Source organism: Dendropsophus ebraccatus, chromosome 4, assembly GCF_027789765.1.
Source record: "Dendropsophus ebraccatus isolate aDenEbr1 chromosome 4, aDenEbr1.pat, whole genome shotgun sequence".
NCBI lineage: Eukaryota > Metazoa > Chordata > Amphibia > Anura > Hylidae > Dendropsophus > Dendropsophus ebraccatus.
This window is the reverse complement of record NC_091457.1, coordinates 54,687,482-54,708,321: the sequence shown is the minus strand read 5'-3', so window position 1 is coordinate 54,708,321 and position 20,840 is coordinate 54,687,482. Positions and strand designations below refer to the sequence as shown.

At 42.1% G+C, this 20,840-nt stretch overlaps 1 protein-coding gene across 2 annotated transcripts in view; it reads left to right on the top strand.

Moving 5' to 3' along the window:
* Nucleotides 1-20,840, top strand: part of FAR1 (fatty acyl-CoA reductase 1) — a 52,941-nt gene that overhangs the window by 30,406 nt on the left and 1,695 nt on the right. The window contains exons 7-11 of one of the 2 annotated variants that reach the window (XM_069965814.1): nucleotides 511-629; nucleotides 743-810; nucleotides 5,190-5,361; nucleotides 16,830-16,959; nucleotides 18,373-18,500. In XM_069965814.1, coding sequence (XP_069821915.1) covers nucleotides 511-629; nucleotides 743-810; nucleotides 5,190-5,361; nucleotides 16,830-16,959; nucleotides 18,373-18,500 — 617 coding nt within the window. Of the gene's footprint in view, nucleotides 1-510; nucleotides 639-742; nucleotides 811-5,189; nucleotides 5,362-16,829; nucleotides 16,960-18,372; nucleotides 18,501-20,840 lie in introns of both variants that reach the window. The other variant, XM_069965813.1, reaches the window with a different exon arrangement.

Below are 20,840 nucleotides of genomic sequence, written 5' to 3'. Positions count from 1 at the left end.
TATAAATATTACCTGTTTTGTACTTATATATTAAAAAAAAAAAAAAAAAAAAAGCAATGCAGAATCTGTTGGCGCTATACAAATAATAATAATAATAAAAAATAAATAAATAATAATAATATTGCCTCTCTTCTCCCTCTTTAGTGGCAGCTGTGTTGGTTCATAGAAATATATAGCTAGAGATCACTGAAAAATTTGAAAGGGATGTTTGGGTCCATTCTTTAAATTTTTCATTTACAGTATTGCGCATGTATCCTATGCATCTTACTGGGTGTCGGACTATTGACTTGGCAACCTGACCACCCAGTTTGCAGTTTCCTCTCAATGTCCTGTGTCTGATCAGGCAGGAGAGTATGCCTGAACAAACCCTTTAAAACAATAGGTCATTGGTTGTTTCTGATAACTGATTGTTCCCAAGGGGCACTTACCTCTGACTCTGGCAGCAGAAAGTGATGGACCATCTCTAATTTAAATTATATATAATTTTTTTTTTTTTTTTTTTTTTTACAGGCAGGAAAGGGAATCCTTCGCACAATGAGAGCTTCCAACAATGCGGTAGCAGATCTCATCCCAGTGGATGTAGTTGTGAATCACACCGTGGCGGCCGGATGGTACTCTGGAGTGAATAGGTACAGCAGGTGACACTGCTTCACTGTCAGTAGTCTTCTCAGCACAGACCAGGCTCAGCCTATAGCCCCCTATAAACCATTGTCATAATGTCTCCCCTGTCTCTTTATTTCAGGCCTAAAAATATCATTGTGTACAATTGTACGACAGGAGGAACCAATCCTTTCCACTGGGGTGAAGTTGGTATGACTTGTGTGTTTTTTTTCCCTTTAGTCACAGCTTTATACGGCATATTGCTGGGAGGGTAGTGATGTAAAGAAGTTCTGCAGCTGGTATCTAGATCATTTTTGCAGGATGGGCATTAGTTTAAAGAATGCACTGCTGAATGTGCTAGCAGTTTTTATTTTCTTTTAGCTTAATTTTAGCTCTGCATGGGTTTTGTACAATTTTGCACTTTGTATAATTACTAGCAGGAATGAAGTCATAATTTTTATTTATTTATGGTAAAAATAGATGTCTACTGTGCACAGGGAGTCTCCAAGACCATGACAATTTCTTTGAGTCATTGATTGGGTTTAGTGTCACCTAAACGTAAAACACACCTCCAGTTTGAAGGTACATGGACTAATACATTATTTGCAATTTTAGAATGTGGCCCATGGGTGAAATATAGTTCACTGTAGAACAAACACACAAGAGAAGATCAGCACCAACCCTGACACAATGTGCGGCTCCGCAGGAGAAGGACGGGGTGCTTACCACAATAGCAAAAAGTCTTTGTACATGCAGTATATACGTAGCTATAAGATTTTATTGGATGGTGATTGCTACCTATTCATTGCCTCTACGTATATACTGCATAGTTCACTGTAGACATATCCATGGGGTGGATTTATTTATAATTGGTAGCATCACATTTGTTCAGGCGGAGATTGTTGTCAGTCACTAGTAAGACAACCCACTGGACTCCTTAAGGCCAGAAGAGCGGTGATTTTTTTCCCCCCGCAGTGTAATATACATTCATCTGCTAGTCTCCTCCTGCACTTTAAAGAGGTTGTCCGGGAAGGAGAGTTTTTAGGTATGCGTCTGGTGAGAGGTTGATTTAAAACGAAAATAGCATGCGCTTACCTCCCTGGCGACCAAGAAGCTGGTAGTCTATCCTGCTCTGTCCCCACTGTTGGGCCGCTTCTGTGTTGCGGATCATTATTTTGCACACATAATACACATACCTTGACCTGCCCAGACAACCCCTTTACATGATGGCCACTGTTTAGACAGCTTGTTTAATGTGACAGGTTCACTTTAAAGGGAATCTTTCAGCTTTGTATCTTGCTCAGGTGTCAAGGAGGTGGTTCCAAAAGGTCATGCACGCCTTTTCTTTCCTAACCGTGCCTCGCATATTTTACCTAGTTGGCTCAATGATGGAAACAGTCAAGGCAAGGAGTGGTGAAGGAGGGAGAATACATGCATATAGCGGCTCAGCACTGCCTTGTTGACATTTGAGCTCTGAGCAGGTTATAGTGCTGACAGATTCCTTTTATAGGCAACCTCTGGGAATTTGCTTTCACCCTAGCATCCCTGCTCCTGCTAACACAACGTTTAAAGGTAAAAGGCTTTCGTACATGTTGAAACCAGAGTGAACCTACTGACTGTTATGTATATGAGGGAGTCTAAAGCCTCTCTAAAGCAAACATACCTTCTCGGTGCCGGCGTGGGGATCCTTGTGGCTCAGTCCTTTTGTCAAAACGTCTCCGGTTCCCACACTCACCACAGTTTTCTCTTACAGCACTGCAGGCAGGCCCAGCGTCCGCCTGGTGTGACGATATCCACCCCCTCCCCCTTGGCGAGCCGTCTCCATTAGAATCAAGCAGGGACACATCACCAAATAGAGGGGTTATAGTTACACTGGGGGGGCGCTGGGCCTGCCTCCAGTACATTCGCTTAAAAGTGAAAGTGTCACCTACAAAATAGCTTATACGTTAGCAATAGTCTTATGTACTGTGCAATAAAGGTACACATAATACCTAGGATTTTTGTGTCTGTGTTCATTCTGATAAAAATGAATGTTATAAATAAAATTACATTTAAAATAATAAAAAATTAATGCAATCTTGCAGGTGACATTCACTTTAAATGTATTAGCCCATGTACTTAAAATACAATAGAAAAAATATTAGTATACTTTGAAATTGGATGCTTCACTAGTTATGCACACTGAAACATTTATTTTTTTTATGTGAATAGGACTCTTTTGACCTCTCTATCATATTGAGAAAAAAAAATGTAAAGGCTATGGACACTTGCTCTGATAATTATTTTTTTTAGTTTCCTGACTTCAATAAAGACAATGTAGAAAGTTGCTTCACTTTAAAGATTTCCTACCAATTTATTACTGTAGATACTATGTAAAATCCCTTTTTACATGGATCAATTATTGACTGATTTACCGTTCACAGGACGTATTGGGCCGGCAGTCAGCCAATAAATGAGTAAACTCTTATTTGTCAGCTTGCCTAAACCGCTTCACTTTATTTCACTGAATTGGAAGTGGTCTTTTTATTTGCGTTTCCCCTTCCACCTCTGTGTAAGGGTCTATTTACACAGAACGATTATGTGACAAGATTTTTTTTCTAATCATAGATAACCCCTAAGTTATCAGCCTGGCATTAATACCTATTTACTATCTGGTTAAAAACAAACAATGATTAGCCATAGAACATGAAAACACACACCAGTTGGCTGTTCACAATTTTGTGGAAATAAGTTTTGTTTTTTGTTTTTTTACACACTGCGACTTGTCAGCAAGATCAGCACTTGTTTGGAGTGCCTTTACATGGCCTGGGAATTCGAGCAACTGGGCTGCATGGTGTAAAGTGAAACTGGCTCAGTTGCCCCTAGCAACCAATCAAATTCCACCTTTCATTCCTCACAGATTCTTTGGAAAATAAAGTGGAATCTGATTGGTTGCTAGGGGCAACTGAACCAGTTTTACTTTACACCAGTTTGATAAATCTCCCCCATTGTGTTTAATTGAACGGCCACATGAATGATCAAGAAATTTATTATGCAGATGGTCTCCCCCCAAAATTTCTCAGTGTAAATTGTATATCATCAGCCAATTGTCTACCCATCTTAAAGAGCATGTACCATCAGGTACATCCTCTTTAAGCTAAACCCATGGATCGAACGGCGCCGTCACGGGGAAGCCGGGGCCGTGGTCCATTTTTCGGACCGCGGCCTGGTTTCCCGTGCACAGCGCCTTTCTATGCATCGGAACCGGCCGGTGCTCAAGCACTGGAGGTAGGCCGGGCCGCCCCTAGTGGGAGGGAATTCCCTCCCCTCTGACACTGCTCCGTTAGAATGAATGGGCCGCGTCATACAGGGGAGGGAATTCGCTCCCATTAGGGACAGCTTGGCCTACTTCCAGTCCTTGAGCACTGGCCGGTTCCGTTGCATAGAACGGCGCCGTGCACGGGCATCGGCTTCCCCGTGACTGCGCCGTTCGATCTGTGGGTTAAGCTTAAAGAGGATGTATCTGGTGGTACTTACTCTTTAATGTACTCTTAAAGTGACTCTACCCACAATCTGACACCCCCAAACCGCTTGTACCTTCGGATAGCGGCTTTTAATCTAAGATCTGTCCTGGGGTCTGTTCGGCAGGTGAGGCAGTTATTGTCCTTGGGACTGCAAATTTAAAAGTATTTTTTTAGGACAATAACTGCCTCACCTGCCGAACAGACCGCAGGACAGATCTTGGATTTAAAGCAGCTATGTGAAGGTTCAAGTGTTTTGGGGCTGTCAGATTGTGGGTACAGAGTCGCTTTAAGTGTAGTACGAAGGGCAGAAAGATTGCACATGGCGGATGAGAGAGTGATGGAGAAGTATCCAAGCATACAGTAGGGGTAGATGTGAAGAAAGCACAGGAGAAGAGACTGGAACTCACAAAGGCTATGTGGAAGAGAGAATGCCAGGGGGAGGCGGTTAACCTTTGCATTAGGCGTTAACCTTTGCATTAAAGCTGCAGCAATCTAAAAAAAATTCAGATCAAATGTGTCCATAGCCTTCTAATGTACGTTATTTTAAATTTAAAAATTTCGTAAATGCAGACTAATGTTCACAAAGGGTGGCACAAGATCGTAATGGATCAACGTACAATACAGATCACTCACCGGGAATGTATTTACTTTTATGTTATTTTACGCAATTTATACTGCATATTTCCCTAGAATAAAAAAAATAAGATTATTTGTTCCTCTTATGCCATGGTATTCAAAATTATTTTACATTTGTTTTGTAGACATGTTGGCTTTTTTATATATATATATATTTTTTCTTTTAGGGAAAAATGTTTTGGGTAAGACAATAGGAAAAGGTTTAAGAGGAACAGAAAAAAAATAGTATTAAAGACAAACCCACATGGAGAGAGCGCCATGCTACTCTGTCCTTGCGTTGGCCATGTAGGCACAGTCATGGGAGGAAATCTTGCCCAGTATAGCCGGTTAAGTCCTCGTAGCCAGCAGGCTTGGCATGCTCCCTAAGTAGTTGTGATGTTTTTTGATCTGTGAACTTTTTTGTTGCCGTTCATTACATGGTTAAGCTATTGAACAACTTTTCTTTCTTAGAATACCATGTAATTTCTACTTTCAAGAGGAATCCTCTCGAACAGGCCTTCAGACGGCCCAATGTTAATCTAACCTCCAATCACCTATTATATCACTATTGGATTGCTGTAAGCCATAAGGCCCCAGCATTCCTGTATGATATCTACCTCAGGATTACTGGAAGAAGCCCAAGGTAATGGTGGATAGCTCTGTGATTTTTCTGTTCCTCTTACATGTCAAGCGCCAGTGACTGACCATGAATTGAGCACTCAGCCAATAGGCCGTCTGCTGTACCTGAAGCATGCGTCCGCCTAACCCAGTACTAACCATTTGGATGGTAGACCTACCCTGGATGCTTTACAGGATGAGAAACTTCTCTGGTGGATTAACATAACCGCTCTCAGTATATGTCTCATTTGATGTCCTTGTTGGAATTGTGGGCATTGGATTCTAATTTTTTTAGGATCTCAATTAGGTTATTTTGCCCCAGTACATTAGAGTTTTGACTCAAATTCTCAGGGCTCACTGACAAATAAATGCACCCGGTTTAGGGTGCTAGGTCACCATGTTTATCCACTAAATTGTCTTCTGCCTGTAAGTATCCTGTACATTAAAGGGAATGCACCTACAGGCCTAAAAATGAAAGTCTGTATGGATTCTAGTTCATTTTGCTTTTCGTCACACTCTTGTCGTCGTCTTTCCTCGCTCTTTAGGTGTGCTGGCAATGCCAACATTGCTAATATTTACTTAAGCCCTTTGCTGGAGAAGAAGCCTGATGACAGCCGATTAATGTTTGCATCAGTTGTCAGTTTTTGCGTAAAGAGCTGATCTGGATAGAACTCTTATACATGAATCCAGGCTGTGCCTATGTTCACACAAAATTTTCAAGGACTGTTATTTGATACTCAAATAACAGCCATTATTTTGAGTGCTAATAACTGCGGGTACATAACCTACTTTGGCGATCGTCATTGCAATTGTTTCTGTTAAATTATTTAAAGTGTCACAATCTATGGAGCCCAACTGATTATGCTGAAACAGAGTCAGGAGCGTCGTCCTCTCCCAGCTCATTCTCACGATCGGTACATGTCTGAACACTAAGACCCGGACCAATCAAAACTTTTGACATGTCTCTCTGACTTGTCAGAAGTTTTCTATGATGACAGGTACTCTTTAGGTTTAGGTTGAATGGTGGCTGCATTCAACCCCCTTTTTGGCTGCGTTTTTTTTTTTTTTTTCTAAAGCTCTATTAAACTTTGTTGATGAAAGGATGGGCAAAAATGTAAAAATCTGTGTGAACAACTTGGCCGTTTGCTAAATAACGTTTGCCAATAAATGTCCTAAAAATTTTGATGGCTGATGCGAATAATGGCCATTATTTTACGCATTGTATTACGCATTGTATGAACTAACAGACGTTGTTTCCATAAAGTTAAATTGAAATCATTGAAGACTGAAAATGAGTCTTCATACACTGTCTTTACTAAAAAAGACAGTGCATGTGAACATGGCCTAAAGCTGGTTTTACATGTGCGTTTTATGGCCACAAGTCCTTGCCTTATTGCAGGTCTGATGACAGGAACGTTTAATTTTTTAAATTTATTTTTTGGCAGGATTTTCCAATTTTTTTTTTTTATTATTTTTTTCCAAGCCATTAGGATGCATTGTCCTTATGGGTAGCTCAGCATGGTTTGTCCCACTTAGAGCATCTGTGCATAAGCCAACTTGGCTTCACAATATATAGGTTTACTTGTAGCTTGTGAAACTGTAATGTAGTGTACTACCAGCACACCTATTAAGTGGTATCAAGGAAAACAAGCCATATCTGCACTTTAAAGACTTGAAAATATTTTTTTCCATGTGGCGGTGAAAGTAAATGCATTAGAATTAAATAAGACTTTTATTTTCAGGCAGCACATTCCCTTTATAAAGGTAGCCTCCTAACAAATCACTGTTTGACTACTGTGTTTAGTCCCACACTGACTACATGTTCTCACTGCATCTGATCCTTATTTCTCCTACAGAATATTATGTAAATGTTTCCTTCAAGATGAATCCTTTAGAACAGGCCCTCAGGCGCCCCAATGTTAACCTTCGAAACAACCCCCTTTTGCATCATTACTGGACGGCTGTCAGTCATATAGTACCTGCAGTGTTGTATGATGCTATTCTCAGGTTGACAGGTCAGAAACCCTGGTAAGGAGGTTGCATTTAAAAAAAAATAGGAGGTGCTGCTTACCTGGTGAAGGCATGCTGAGAAGAAACAGGCTCAATGGCAAAAATGCAAAATTTTTATAGTAAGCCAATATTGCTGGCCTCATAGGTTTGTTTTATACTTATTTTTTTTTTCTCCTTATTTCTTCATTTCCATCCTTTCCTTCTCCATCCTTTTTTCTCTGGCCTCCTCTTATTTTGTTCCCCCGCCCTCCTTGGTGTCCAAGCCACATTCTACACTCATGGTTTGGGGTAAAACTATAATGCAAAGTTTTCAACCCTGCATATATAGTCCAGCTTACCTTCAGGCACCTGACTGCCATGCAGTCTAAGATGTGACAGACAATTCTCAGTGGAGTCCTGCATTGTAGGGCACCAGACCCACTCTGCTGCTTCCCCTTATATACATCTGCTTGCTCATTCACTGAAGGTGCACACAAGGGAAACCCAGAGATGGAGCTGACCAAAATAGCCACTGGCTGGCATGTCTCCTCCTCTCCTACTTTGCAGCCTAAAAATGGCAGATGTTTGTAGGGAAACCCCATCCTTTGTTTACTTCAACTACATGTCTCCTGGGCTATATAGGTTTGGAGACCCCTATATTGGAAGCCCCCACATGGTAAGTTCTAGCGCCAGACCATCACCATTTTTATTATGTTTACTCATTCTTATAGCTTTTGTTTTTTAGCGTTAGAACCATTCAGAGGTGCAGTACGTGACAATTTGTTCCCTAGTTACCAAACTAACCAGCTAATTTTACTGTCTGTCTTTCTGTTGCCATCAAGCCTGCCATGTTTCTCTGCATTACGTTTTGCCAATATTAAAGTTCGCAGTTTGTGCAATTTCTTTGAATGCTTTTATTCTGTTTCAGTCATTTTTATATTTTGGGGGTCAGAGGCTGTTTAACAACCTTTTACCTCCATGATCCTATAAATATATCATGGCTGCAAACCTTAGATTTGTAGGTGTGGAGCATTGCTGCTGCTTTTTCTCCATAGCTGTAATACTGTCATTGTATATGCATTGATTGTCCACACTTGTCAGCTCTTTGTAATGTACTGTTCCAGATCATGATCCAATCCCAGTATTGCATCTTAATAATGTCCTTGCGCAGTTGTCCCCGAATAACCCCCAATTCCTACCCTGCTGTAAAAAGTCTAGCATGATTCCTTATTCATTTTTCTCCTCTCTGAAGAGTAGACTCCTTCTTTATAGATCTGCTCCTTTAGACTCCTCCAAGATTGCTTTAAATAGGATCCCCACTAAGGCGGCAGAACATTCCAGTTAGGAGTTGATTCATTGCCTGGAATTGGCCTCACAATGCTGATGGAGCAGTTCTTTTTCCACTTGTAAAATCTGTTCTCTTTTCTTTTCACTGCAGTAAGGCTCTTTCATTATTTGGGTCACTGTGAGGTAATACAACGCTGCAGGTCACAAGCTTAATTAATAGCTCGCCCCTTAAAGTGGCAAACTCGTCTAACCTAGCAGCTTTTCTAGATGCAGTTGTAGAAGCTCAGGTTAAGGTAGACTTGCAGTTTTAGTGACCGTTCAAACTGAATAAAAGTGGAGGAATTTCAAGAAGAGCCCGCACCGTGGATGCCGCTTGACATTCCACCTGTCCAATTGAATTAGTGGGATTTCTTGTGCGCCTCCGCTCACCACCCAAAGAATTGACATGTGAATTCTTTAGGCGGAGAGTAGAGGGGCAAGAAAAATCTCATTGAAACAATGGGACAGGTGGCATCCGTGGTGCGGGCTCCACTTGAAATTCCTTCATTTTTGCTCAGTGTGAACGGCACTTAGAGGCTGAAGGATTTGCATAGAAGTGGATGAACTGCTGATTCCTACAGTTAAGCAACCTTCTAAGGGATTCTCCACTTTTAACAGTTTACACGTAAGTGTACTCATTTGTCAGTGGCACTAGACACAGTTACCCTGCTTATAAGAGCTGATTTTGCATGATTTTTCATGTAATTCTTCATAACCAGTATATCCACAGAGCTACATCAAATACTTTATACAGCCTACAAATTCTCTCTCTGATGACAAGGGGCAGGAACGCTGAAGCAACTGTTTACTGATAGGATATCAGCCAAACCAGACACCTGTCATTGGCACTAGAGACAGGATATGTCCCCCTAGATGTGCCTAAAGGTCCTTTTTACACACAGAAATTTTTTGGTTCCTGGGGCCGCAAACGATAAATGATCAGCAAGATTGGGAAACTGAAAGCACAGATATGTATATATCTGTGCTGTCAGTGTAAAGACCACAAGCAGCATGCTCATTCTAAAGGAAGCAGGGCCTGAAGATGCAGCTGCACTGGAGGAGACGTGTCTTATCCCAAGCAGCATATACTACTGCTTGTGATTTTTAGGCTCTGTTCCCACACTGTATTTTTGCTCAGTATTGTGGTCTGCAATTTGCAACCAAAACCAGGAGTGGACTGAAAACACAGACTATGTTCACACATTGTTGAAATTGAGGATGTCTGTCATTTAATGGCAAATAACAGCCTTTATTTTAAAATGGCTGTTTGCCATTAAATGACAGCCATCCACTCAATTTCTACGGTGTATGAACATAGCCTTTCTGTGTTTTTCAATCCACTCCTGGTTTTTGGTTGCAAGATACTGATTAAAAATACTGTGTGGGAACATAGCCTTAAAGGGGTTATCTAGTGCAACAAAAACATGGCCACTTTCTTTCAGAGACAACATGACTCTTGTCTCCAGTTCAGGTGCGGTTTGCAATTAAGCTCCATTCACTTCAATGGAACTGAGCAGAAAACCCCGCCTGAGTTGGAGACAAGAGTGCGGCTGTCTCTGGAAGAAAGTGGCCATGTTTTTGTAGCGCTGGATAACCTCTTTAAACTGACAGCACAGATGCATACATATCCCAAACCTCAGTATATACATATCTGTTCTGTCTGTTTCTGTTTATCGTTGTCCGCCACACACTACCCTGTTCACACAGGAAGATCTGTGTCCGACACTGATAAATTAAGCATGCTCCTAAGACCCGATCAGCCAAGGATCGGGTGTTTTCTATGACATTGGCTGATCGGTGTCACTTATACACGGGATGAATATTGCCCGCAGGAGCATTTCTAGCAACACTCATGGCCAATATTTGGCCCACGTAAAAGGCCCTTAACTGCCCTGTCTATTGACATGAATAGAAACTTAGGACGGGTTGACCAAAATAGAAAAAGGCAAGAGCAGAAAATTGCTGTGAATATATCTAATTATCAAAAGTGGAGCTTTCTTTTGAAGGTATGTTAACGTAGCCGAACCTCCCTCGTAACCACTGCCCTGCTTCAGATTCCCCTCCCAGTACTTTAGTTTTTACTTCGTCCACAATACATATAGTATATGTAATGTACTCGCCCTCCTTTACCTCCCATGATCCTCTAACCATCCATTTCTATCTAGAGCTGGTAAGAGGTCCTCCTTATGTATTTTCTGAGGGGATTCATTTTATTCCCATGCCATCTTTTACCCCCCAGTACCATGTAAATGGTAATCCTATTTAAGGCTGAGTGCACACTACGTAATTGCCGCGTATAACCCGCGGCGTATTCTGTCGCTCGTCCCCGGCGCATTTCCGCCGGTGCCATACATTGTTCTGTGCACGGGCGGATTACGCGTTCCGTCGAAAGAATTGACATGTCAATTCTTTTGACGGAACGCGTAATCCACCCATGCATAGAATAGTGTCTATGGCACCGGCGGAAATGTGCGCCGCCGCGTGCGGGGACGAGCGATGGAATACGCCGCGGGTTATACGCGGCAATTCTGTAGTGTGCACGCACCCTAATACTTATAAATTGTAAAGACTTACCAGATAAGAGCTGCTTCTGCTTGGTGCTGGGCCATGAGGTTGCGGCAGAAGCTCAGCTATTCTATACATCCAGGCTCCTGCTGAAGCATCTGATCTGCCATACAGCGTCTGCCTGTTAGGCCCCAATCCCACTGAGCAAAGCTAGCAGAATTCCGCGACGGAATTGTCCGCCGCGGAATGCCGTTAGCCTCCCGCTCATAATGGGAGTCTATGGGAGGCGCGCGCTGCTGCTCTGTACGCGCTGAAGAATGAACATGTTCATTCTTCAGCGCGGACAGGGCAGGAGCGCGCGCCTCCCATAGAGTCCCATTATGAGCGGGAGGCTAACGGCATTCCGCGGTGGACAGTTCCGTCGCGGAATTCCGCTACCTTTGCTCAGTGGGAACGGAGCCTTAGGCTGTGCCAGACTCTTCACAGGAAGTAGTGCTTCTTTTAATACTACAGATTCCAAAGCTTTGTACTAGTAAGCACACAATCTCTGTTTCTAATCATTTGGAGACATACCTCGAGCCAATATTTTTTTGCCAAAAGTTTGTGCAGTTTTGTTGCATTTTAAGAACACCTGTAGCCTGCTTTCAAAAGAGTTTTTGCTATCATTATGACCCATATGTAGTTTCTTTATGTCCTCCTGTCCCTGAGAATACAGTGTGTGGGAACTAAAAGGAGTGATCCATGCTTTTAACAAACTTTTAAATGGGCCCCAAATGCAATAAAGGCACAAACAAGCAGGTATTCTCCATACCAATCACATGCTTCACCCACTACCCCAGTCTTCCTCCTGGAGTGGACCACTGCAGACAGTCAGTGGGGTTCGACTGCCAACCGGACACTATTCTTGACATTTTAAAACTTTGTTTAAAAACATAGATAACCCCTTTAATTTTTATAATATGTGAATATGGGTATGATTACAATATCTGGGGGGGTGTATTAGGCATATATGCCTAACATTCAGACCCACATACCAGATATTTATTCCAATATTAAAATTAAGTTTACGTACAAGTCTTGTGAGCCATGGGGAATGGCTAAACCCATAATCTATCATCAATGAGCTACAACATTGGGAAATCTGCTCCAGCCTGTTGAACACGTTAAAAGTTGCTTATCCAATTTTGCATCATCCGAGGCCATCTTTTTCTTTCACGTCCTCCATAAAACACTAATCATTTTTGTTTTGTGTCCATTAACTCTGAGAAACAAAAGCATTTGGTTCCTGAAAAAGAGACAAAATAACATTAATTTCCCCTTTTGGTGTCAGACACATTAGCTGCCAAGAGGCCGTAACACTTTACTGTGTAATCTTCTCTAACAGCAAAAGCATTTAGGTTAAGTGCTTTATTATCAATATCCACTCTTCTCCTGGCCTCTGATAAATCCCATACACCACACATCCCCGCTGTCCAGAGATTTAATGGCAAGTGCCCAATGCATTGTGTTTGGTCTTGTAATCATCCACATACTCTACAGTAATGAGTTTGATAGACCCCCTACTCGAAGCTAGAGGGGGTGCACAGCTTCCAGGCATACCTGGGCCCTGGTGCCTGAGAAAGCCAAGGGGAACGCCTAGTACATAGACTCCAGTATTATGGATGGCACATGGTAGGTGGGGGTCCCTTGCAGATTTTTACATTGGAGCCCTAATTATTTGGACTACATTACTGTTACTGTTGGACTCTATTTGTTGCATAGACTGCATGAGCTAGTTTAGTGGATGCTAATGGGTTTTACTTTATCTTAGTTTTGCCCTGGTATAGCGCTTGCTTGTTTTGGCCCCTTATTGTCCTCTTTCCCCCTCCCCCCAGTAATGCTCTAATCTAAATGAAAAGTCAGCCTGTAGTCTATTGTACCTTTCAACTTGAAGGGGGTTTCAGAACAATAAAAATAGCCATTTGTTTTTTTTTTCCTTAGCCACAAACGGTGCTTACCTTATTTGTGGGTGGTGTCTGGTATTGCAGTTCATTCCTTTTCACTTAAACATTAGACAGCTAAATAGCAGACACAGCCTGTGGCCTAGAGTGGCACTGTACACAACACTTGCTCCCATACAAGGCCATCATTCCCTACGCGAGGGCTTCCCCCAAACTACATTACTCCTTCACTATGAAAACCCTCTTATGTGACTGGGAGTCCTGGCCAGAGCAAAGGGCCAGCAATCCTGTTCCTGCAGCCCTCCCCTCTTTCTAATTAAGCACCAATCTATAAGATCAGGATACATCAGCCTGTGTATTTTGGCCGTCACCTATGCTAGAAACCTTTCCACCCAGTGTAGGAGGCACCACACTCACTACTTGCTCTCCCTAGGTTTTTTTCACACTCGTTTGGACTGATTGACAGGTCTCTGGCCTTAAAGCGACTCTTTATCCGCAATCTGTGACACCCCCCCCCCTCCCCCCCCCAAACCACTTGTACCTTTTGGATAGCTGTTTTAATTCAAGATCTGTCCTGGGGTCTGTTCGGCAGGTGATGCGGTTATTGTCCTAAACAACTTTTAAACTTACAGCCCGTGCCAAACTGGAGTATCTGTGCCCTAACTTTGCACCACCCCTCCGTCCCTCCTCCCCACCCGCTTCATCATTCGGAATGCCACTGGAACATTTTCTCCATGCTGAACACTGCACAGGTGGTTAACGATCCAGCCCATGTTCAGTATTCACACAGCTGACTAATAGTAGACAATCTGCCTGGAGCATTCCTAATGATGAGGGTGGGTAGGAGGGACGGAGGGGTGGTGCAAAGTTAGGGCACAGATACTCCGGTTTGGCTCAGTGCTGCAAGTTTAAGGGTGCGTTCACACCTACAGGATCTGCAGCTGATTTTCTGCAGCAGATTTCAGTTAAATAACTGAACACAGCATCAAATCTGATGCTGTGTTCAGTTATTTAACTGAAATCTGCTGCAGAAAATCAGCTGCAGATCCTGTAGGTGTGAACGCACCATAAAAGTTGTTTTTTTTAGGACAATAACTGCATCACCTGCCGAACCCTACCCAAACTGTAGACGAGTGGTGCAAAAGTGGCCATGTTTTTGTAGCGCTGGATAACACCTTTAAACACAATTTCTTTACTTTTTTTTTTTTCTTTTCCAGCTTTTAAGAGGAAAGCTAGTTGTTGGTCATAAGGAAGCCTATTGTGTCCTTTGGGCCCCATAAATCTACTGATTTCAAAGTCACTGTCAATTTTTTTTTTTTTTTTTTGCAGAAATCAATAGTACAGGGGATTTTAAGAAACTTTGTAATTGGGTTTATTAGCCGAAAAATGAATTTTTATCATGAAAAAGCAGTTTGAAGCTCTCCCCCGTCTTCATGGTTTTCCTATGGAGAGAGGGAGATGAGGCACCAAAACAGGACAACAAAGAGTTCATTCACAGCTACATCACCAGGCTTTCTCCTCTGATGTCACCACTGACCTCTCTGACCTCTGAATAGCTCTCCCGCTGTGTAATCCTTTGTTCTCTGCTGAGGACTAATCTTGCTCCTCCCCCCTCCCCTCTCCATAGCTCAGACTGGATCGACTAATTAAAAAGAGTCGAGATTTCCTGATTCTGACCAGTGGAGGACAGAAAGGAGAGGAAAAAGACCCGGGGAAAATCTTTTTGAATGCTTATAATGGCATATTTAAACCCAATTACAATGTTTCTTTAAATCGCCTGAACTATTGATTTCTGCAAAGAAAGAAAAATAATTAACTACAATGACACTTTAAATACAGTGGGTTAATATGGATTAGGTATAGTGCACATACAGTTTAGTTATAAAAGAGTAAAATTTGTAGTACATAAAACGAAACTCACAACCCTTAAAGGGTCACTGTTGTGAATTTTTTTTTTTTGCAGTACAAGCGATTTGTAAGAAACTTAATTGGGTTTATTAGCCGAAAAATGAGTTTTTATCATGAAAAAGCAGTTTGAAGCTCTCCCCCCTGTCTTCATTGTTCTCCTATGGAGAGAGAAAAATAAGAAACCAAAACAGGACAGGACAATCTATTTAATTGAAAGCTACATCACGGGGTCTCTCCTCTGACAGTCACCACTGAGCTATCTGACCTCTTAATAGTCCTCTGAATAGCTCCCCTGCTGAGGAATCCTTTGTTCTGTTTTCTGCTGTTGACATTTCTGCTCCGTCTTTTTCCCCCACCCCTCTTCATAGAACAAACAGGATGCGTCTGATTTAGGTCTCCTGATTCTGAGCAGTGGATGAAAGAAAGGAGGGGGGGGGCTGGGAAAAGGCTTTTTAAATTCAGATAATGGCATATTTGCCTAATAAACCCAGTTACAAAGTTTCTTAAAATCGCCTGGACTATTGATTTCTGCAAAAAAAAAAAAAAATTTCACGACAGTGACTCTTTAAAGATGTGTTATGGGTGTTTATTTTACTGGAGCTTAGTTTTTAATATGTTTCTTTTATATCTGTTCTTATATAAGCCATCGCCAGTGATAACAATCAGCGGTTTATTCCCATCTCCACCTTTTAAACACGTACACACTAAGTGGGCATGCATGTGTATAGCGAGGTCAAGAGGAATAGCTGTTGTGAGTGTAATCTAATGTATATGGCTAACCATAGGTGGCTTCATGGCTTACTTGGGCTACACTATCTGGCCAGAACACTACAACTTGACTAGATTGAGTATGACAAGCTATTAGTCTATTACAGACACAGTAACGGCATACATAGCAGACTTTCTTCTAATTCAGAGCTCCCATGGGACTTGTAGCATCCTCTGCTCTGTTCCGTATGCCATACACCCTTCTCTATCCAATAGTTTTATTAAAAAGGACTGAAGCGCACTGTAAGAACACTGATTGTAATGGCATTGCACCTTTTCTTCCATGTTCCCAGTGTACAGGCCTTATTAATCTGGCTAATACAGAACTACAAGTCCCCGAACACACATCTGCATAAAAAATAAGCACCCTCTTTTTACTGGTAACAGCTGTATTGCATAGTACAGTGTGTCCAAAGCTTAGCAAAATGTGTTCTGTTCCAAGCTGACATAATCCATAGCGCTCTGTATTCCCTGTCTCTCTGTCCTACTTTAATTTCCATTACATTTGCAAATTAAAAATTTTTTTTTGTTCCTTTTAAAAGAATGTTCATCTCTCAAAAATGTAATGACACATTAGAAGGATGTGCCATTACTTTATGATCAGTGGAGGGGTCCATCCTTAGCGACCCCCACAGATCCTAGAAGTAAAGGGGCCACAGCACTGATTGGTTTCCCCCCTGTATCTAAGCTGTAGCCCCTTTATTCTCTGGATTAGTAGGCAACCACCGATCAGTAGGTGATAGAATATATTATGGAAATGTCATGACTTTGAGATGAACATATTCCTTTATATGGAAGAATAATTTCATTTTTATTAGAGCAGAATTGATGAATTTGCTTTACCTGCGCAGTTATTTTGCTACAATGCAGATATAATTACTATTCCTTTTTAGTTCATAAAACCCCAGAATGAATATAATTTAGTTTGGCAAGCTTAAAAAGCACAATTTTACAGCCCAGAATTTCTTGAAAGTTGGGGCTCCCCCCCCCCCCCCCAATTTAGCACACACCTGGGGTTCAGTAATCATTCTTGACTTCTGTCTCCTGCTTGGTTAAGGATGATGAAGACTATTACTCGTCTACACAAAGCCATGATGTTGCTGGAATATTTCACAAGTAACTCCTGGGTGTGGAGTAATGAAAATACCAACATGTTAATGAACCAGCTCAATCCAGATGACAAAAAGGTGAGGATCACATCTGTTGTGTAACATGTAGGTTCTATCCTACTCAACCAGTCATTTAGATTTCTCCACTATTCCACTCACTCTCATTTGAGCATTCTCCAAATTGTTTTGGCACCATAGACTTAATTATCCAAACCAAGTAATGATTGCTTATCATTAAGTCATATGGATCTCATAGTGGTGGTCGCCCATGTCTGGAACCCTCACCATTAGCCATAGCTGTACAGTTTGACTCTTAAAGTGCACTTTACATGTTTGGCCAGTACTGATGAGTGAACTCACAGTACTGGCGAAACTAGGCTCAGCCGTTGGCATGTCAGTTGGCAGGGTTTGAAACTACTTCCAGTTTCCCAGGACTGGATCCAGCTTTTCCAGCCACCTGAAGCGGAGCGGCACAGAGTTCAAAGGCAGCCGATAGACAAGCCGACTACCCAGCCTAATGGTGCATTTACACAGGCAGATTTATCTGACAGATCTTTGAAGCCAAAACCAGAAACAGACTATAAACAGGAAACAGGTCAAAAAGGAAAGACTGAGATTTCTGCTCTTTTCAAATCCATTCCTGGCTTTGGCTTCCAAAGTCTGTCAGATAAATCTGCCTGTGTAAACGCACCATAAGAGTCCTATTACACAGAGCGATTTTTTAAAGACAAATGATCGCAAACAAGATTGTTTATTGCTAACCTAAAATCATTCACCACATTACACAGATTCATAGTCGTTAGATACGACTGTTACTACGATTGTTATTGCAATGATTGTTTACTCCATCTGATCCCAGCAAAACCATGATCAATGAGCAATTACACTGAACGATTAGTGAAAAATGCGGAACTTGAGCGATCGAATGTGGAATTACAGCAAACGATTAACGATAATTTTAGGTTCAGAACGAAATCAACAAAATACAAACGATTTTTCGATCGTTGCCTGCAATTACACAGAATGATAATCATTTAAATTCGAACGATATAACAATTTTTCGCATGATTGTCCCGTGTAATAGGGCCCTAACAGAGCACTTTGCCAGTACTGTAAATTAAATTTACTCAGGTATATAATACTGTTTTGTTTTGTTTTTTTCCCCTGTGGGGAGGGGCACTGTAGGGAATTGTTTAGGCAGCCGCAGCTTTCCCTGCGGTCCAGGCATAGGGTGAAGCATTGGAATCCCTGATTTGAATTAGTTTGGTTTCGTAAAGGTGTTGTCATGATTAGACATCCCTTCTAATGATCTTTAACCTGTTACTAGCTTTAGAACAAGCTAACCCCTTACTATATAGGACATTAGTCTCTATATGTAAGTGATGTAGATATGCTTAATCTCCCGGAGACTAGAACTGTGCTAACAGTAGTAATGAAGCAGTGAATCCGTTTGTGGCACACAGATGTTCACATTAGCTTGTTTTCTTGCAGGTATTTAACTTTGATGTTCGGCAGCTGCATTGGGCAGAATACATGGAGAACTATTGTATGGGAACAAAAAAGTATGTGCTCAATGAAGAAATGTCTGGCCTCCCTGCAGCCAGGAAGCACTTAAACAAGTAAGGTTTTTACTACTTTGGTATCACCTGTTAAAGGAGAAGTCCGTGAAAATTTTATTAGGGTATAAACCCACACACCGTATATGCAGCGTATTTACTGCTGCGATACGCAGCAAACTCGCAGCAAACTCGCAGCAAAATCGCAGCAGATTAGATCTAAATAACTGAACACAGCATCAAATCTGTACCAACAAATCTGCTGCGTATTTGTTGCATATCTGCTGCATATACGGTGTGTGGGTTTATACCCTTAAAGTATTTTATGGCCCCCCAAAAGTTATACAAATCGCCAGTATAAACTTATTACAGGAAATGCACATAAAGTGCTTTTTTTTTCCCTGCACTTACTACTGCATCAAGGCTTCCCTTCCTGGATAACATGGTGATGTCACGACCCAACTCCCAGAGCTGTGCAGGCTGTAGCTGCTGGAGAGGATGATTGCAGTGGGACTTTGAGGGACACAGGGCACTGGAGGACACTGAGCATCCCCATTCTATCCAGGAAGCGTTTTGGCAAGTCTTTTATTATGCTGCTTTTTAGACTTTTTAAATCCTTCAGGGCAGCCTGGTTTTTTTTTTTTTGTAAAGCAAACTCTGTAGCAGTATCCCCACAGTTACATCCATACATTTTAAACCTGGTCATGTGATCCCCCAGTAAAGAACACACTCTAGTGGACTGTTCTGTGTCGCTGACCACTTGTGAGTTACATTATTACATCATCACATGTCATATCCCTTCTGGCAGCTCTTGTGTACATCCCCAATAGTGTGCTGCTGAGGATGTCATTATTGCCATCTATGGGGCCAGGAGTATAGAGGTGTAGTAGTAATAAAACGTCTGACTGTGTGTAGTCTCCTGTGTCCTATTAGATGCAGCCTCTCCCCTGCCTCCTGCTTGTAAAAAGGAGTAGAAGTTGTATTACAACGAAATATTCGGCCACTCTGTAGTGTATGGAATAGAAGTTGCTGATCTGTCACTGACTGCACTTAAAAGGAATCTGTCAGGTCTGTACCCGGTAGGGAGCTTAAGACACAAACAGATTCCAAGAAAATGCAATTTTATAGCTCTGCAAATAGCCATCAGCAAAGAAAAAGGCATCATTAATTTTATAGTTATCGCCTATCTGCCTGTCTGCAGCTCAGTACCTAGACGTCCTTTAAAGGGAACCAATCACGCAGAAGATCACCCTAATGATAAGGAAACGTGCTAACCCATCACCCAGCACACTTCCCAAACATCCCCCTGTACCCTCCGTGCCCCCCTCTATTAGATCGTATTCTTACTTTTATGATGTCCCGCACTGTATATAAATGCTGGGCAAGTAGTCACGGTGGGCGGTCCTCGGCGTATCTAGTCACGGTCCTGGGCGGTGGAATAGCTTTAATCACGGCCAGAGGGACGTCATTGAAAGACCTGCGTTCCGCACAAGCGCGCCGCACATTCGCTGTACGGTGGGAGAAGATTCTGATGCACTGTGTATGCGCGTCATCCTGAAGACATCGGCACGCCGCCGACGTGGAACGCAGGCCCCGGGTGACGTCGGCAGAACGCAGGTCTTTCAATCACTTTTGAGCACCTTGGGTTTTAGCTGCCTGATCATTTAGTCCTCTTGAGAAGAGTCTTTCAGCAGTTTACAACTCCTTTTTTACCAGCCAAATGCTCCTGTGTATGGAGGGACTGAGAGTTTGACCAACAGTTACCTTGTGTATATGAATACTTATTAGAAAGGGGTGAGAGCAATTACTGCAGTGAGTTTATTTTTGGCCAACTAAGACTACTGATTAGTGATATACAGTGGTACCTTGGTTTAAGAGCGTTTGGTTTAAAAGCTCAGAGTTTTTCAAAATTGTGACTTGGTTTAAGAGCATTGCTTTGGCTTAAGAGCTCACTGTACTGGGTGGAAGCGCAAGTGGGGCATGGGCATGGCCTGCATAGCTTGCTCTAAAGCCCTGTACTCTGACCCAGGAAGCCTCACCTTCTAAATAATAGCAGATCCACTTTAGGCTGGGGCTTGCATCAGGGGACAGGACTGTGGAGGTAATCTCTCCATAGCTGTAACCCCTCTCTCCCTGGACAGAGTCCTGCATGTATGTGCCCACATCTGCCCTGCTCATTCCTTCATGCTCCCTGCAGTCTCTGTTCGCCCTTGTGTTTTCCATCCTCTCCATTACTGTACAGTAACTTATAATATCACATATTCTGCTGTTTCTGAATGTTTGTTTCATTTGTTTTACATGTTTTTCAGAATAATAAATTATTTTTGGGGTGTGCAACCAATTGTCTGCATTTCTATGATTTCTTATGGGAAAATTTTGCTTTAAGAGTGGATTTGGATTACA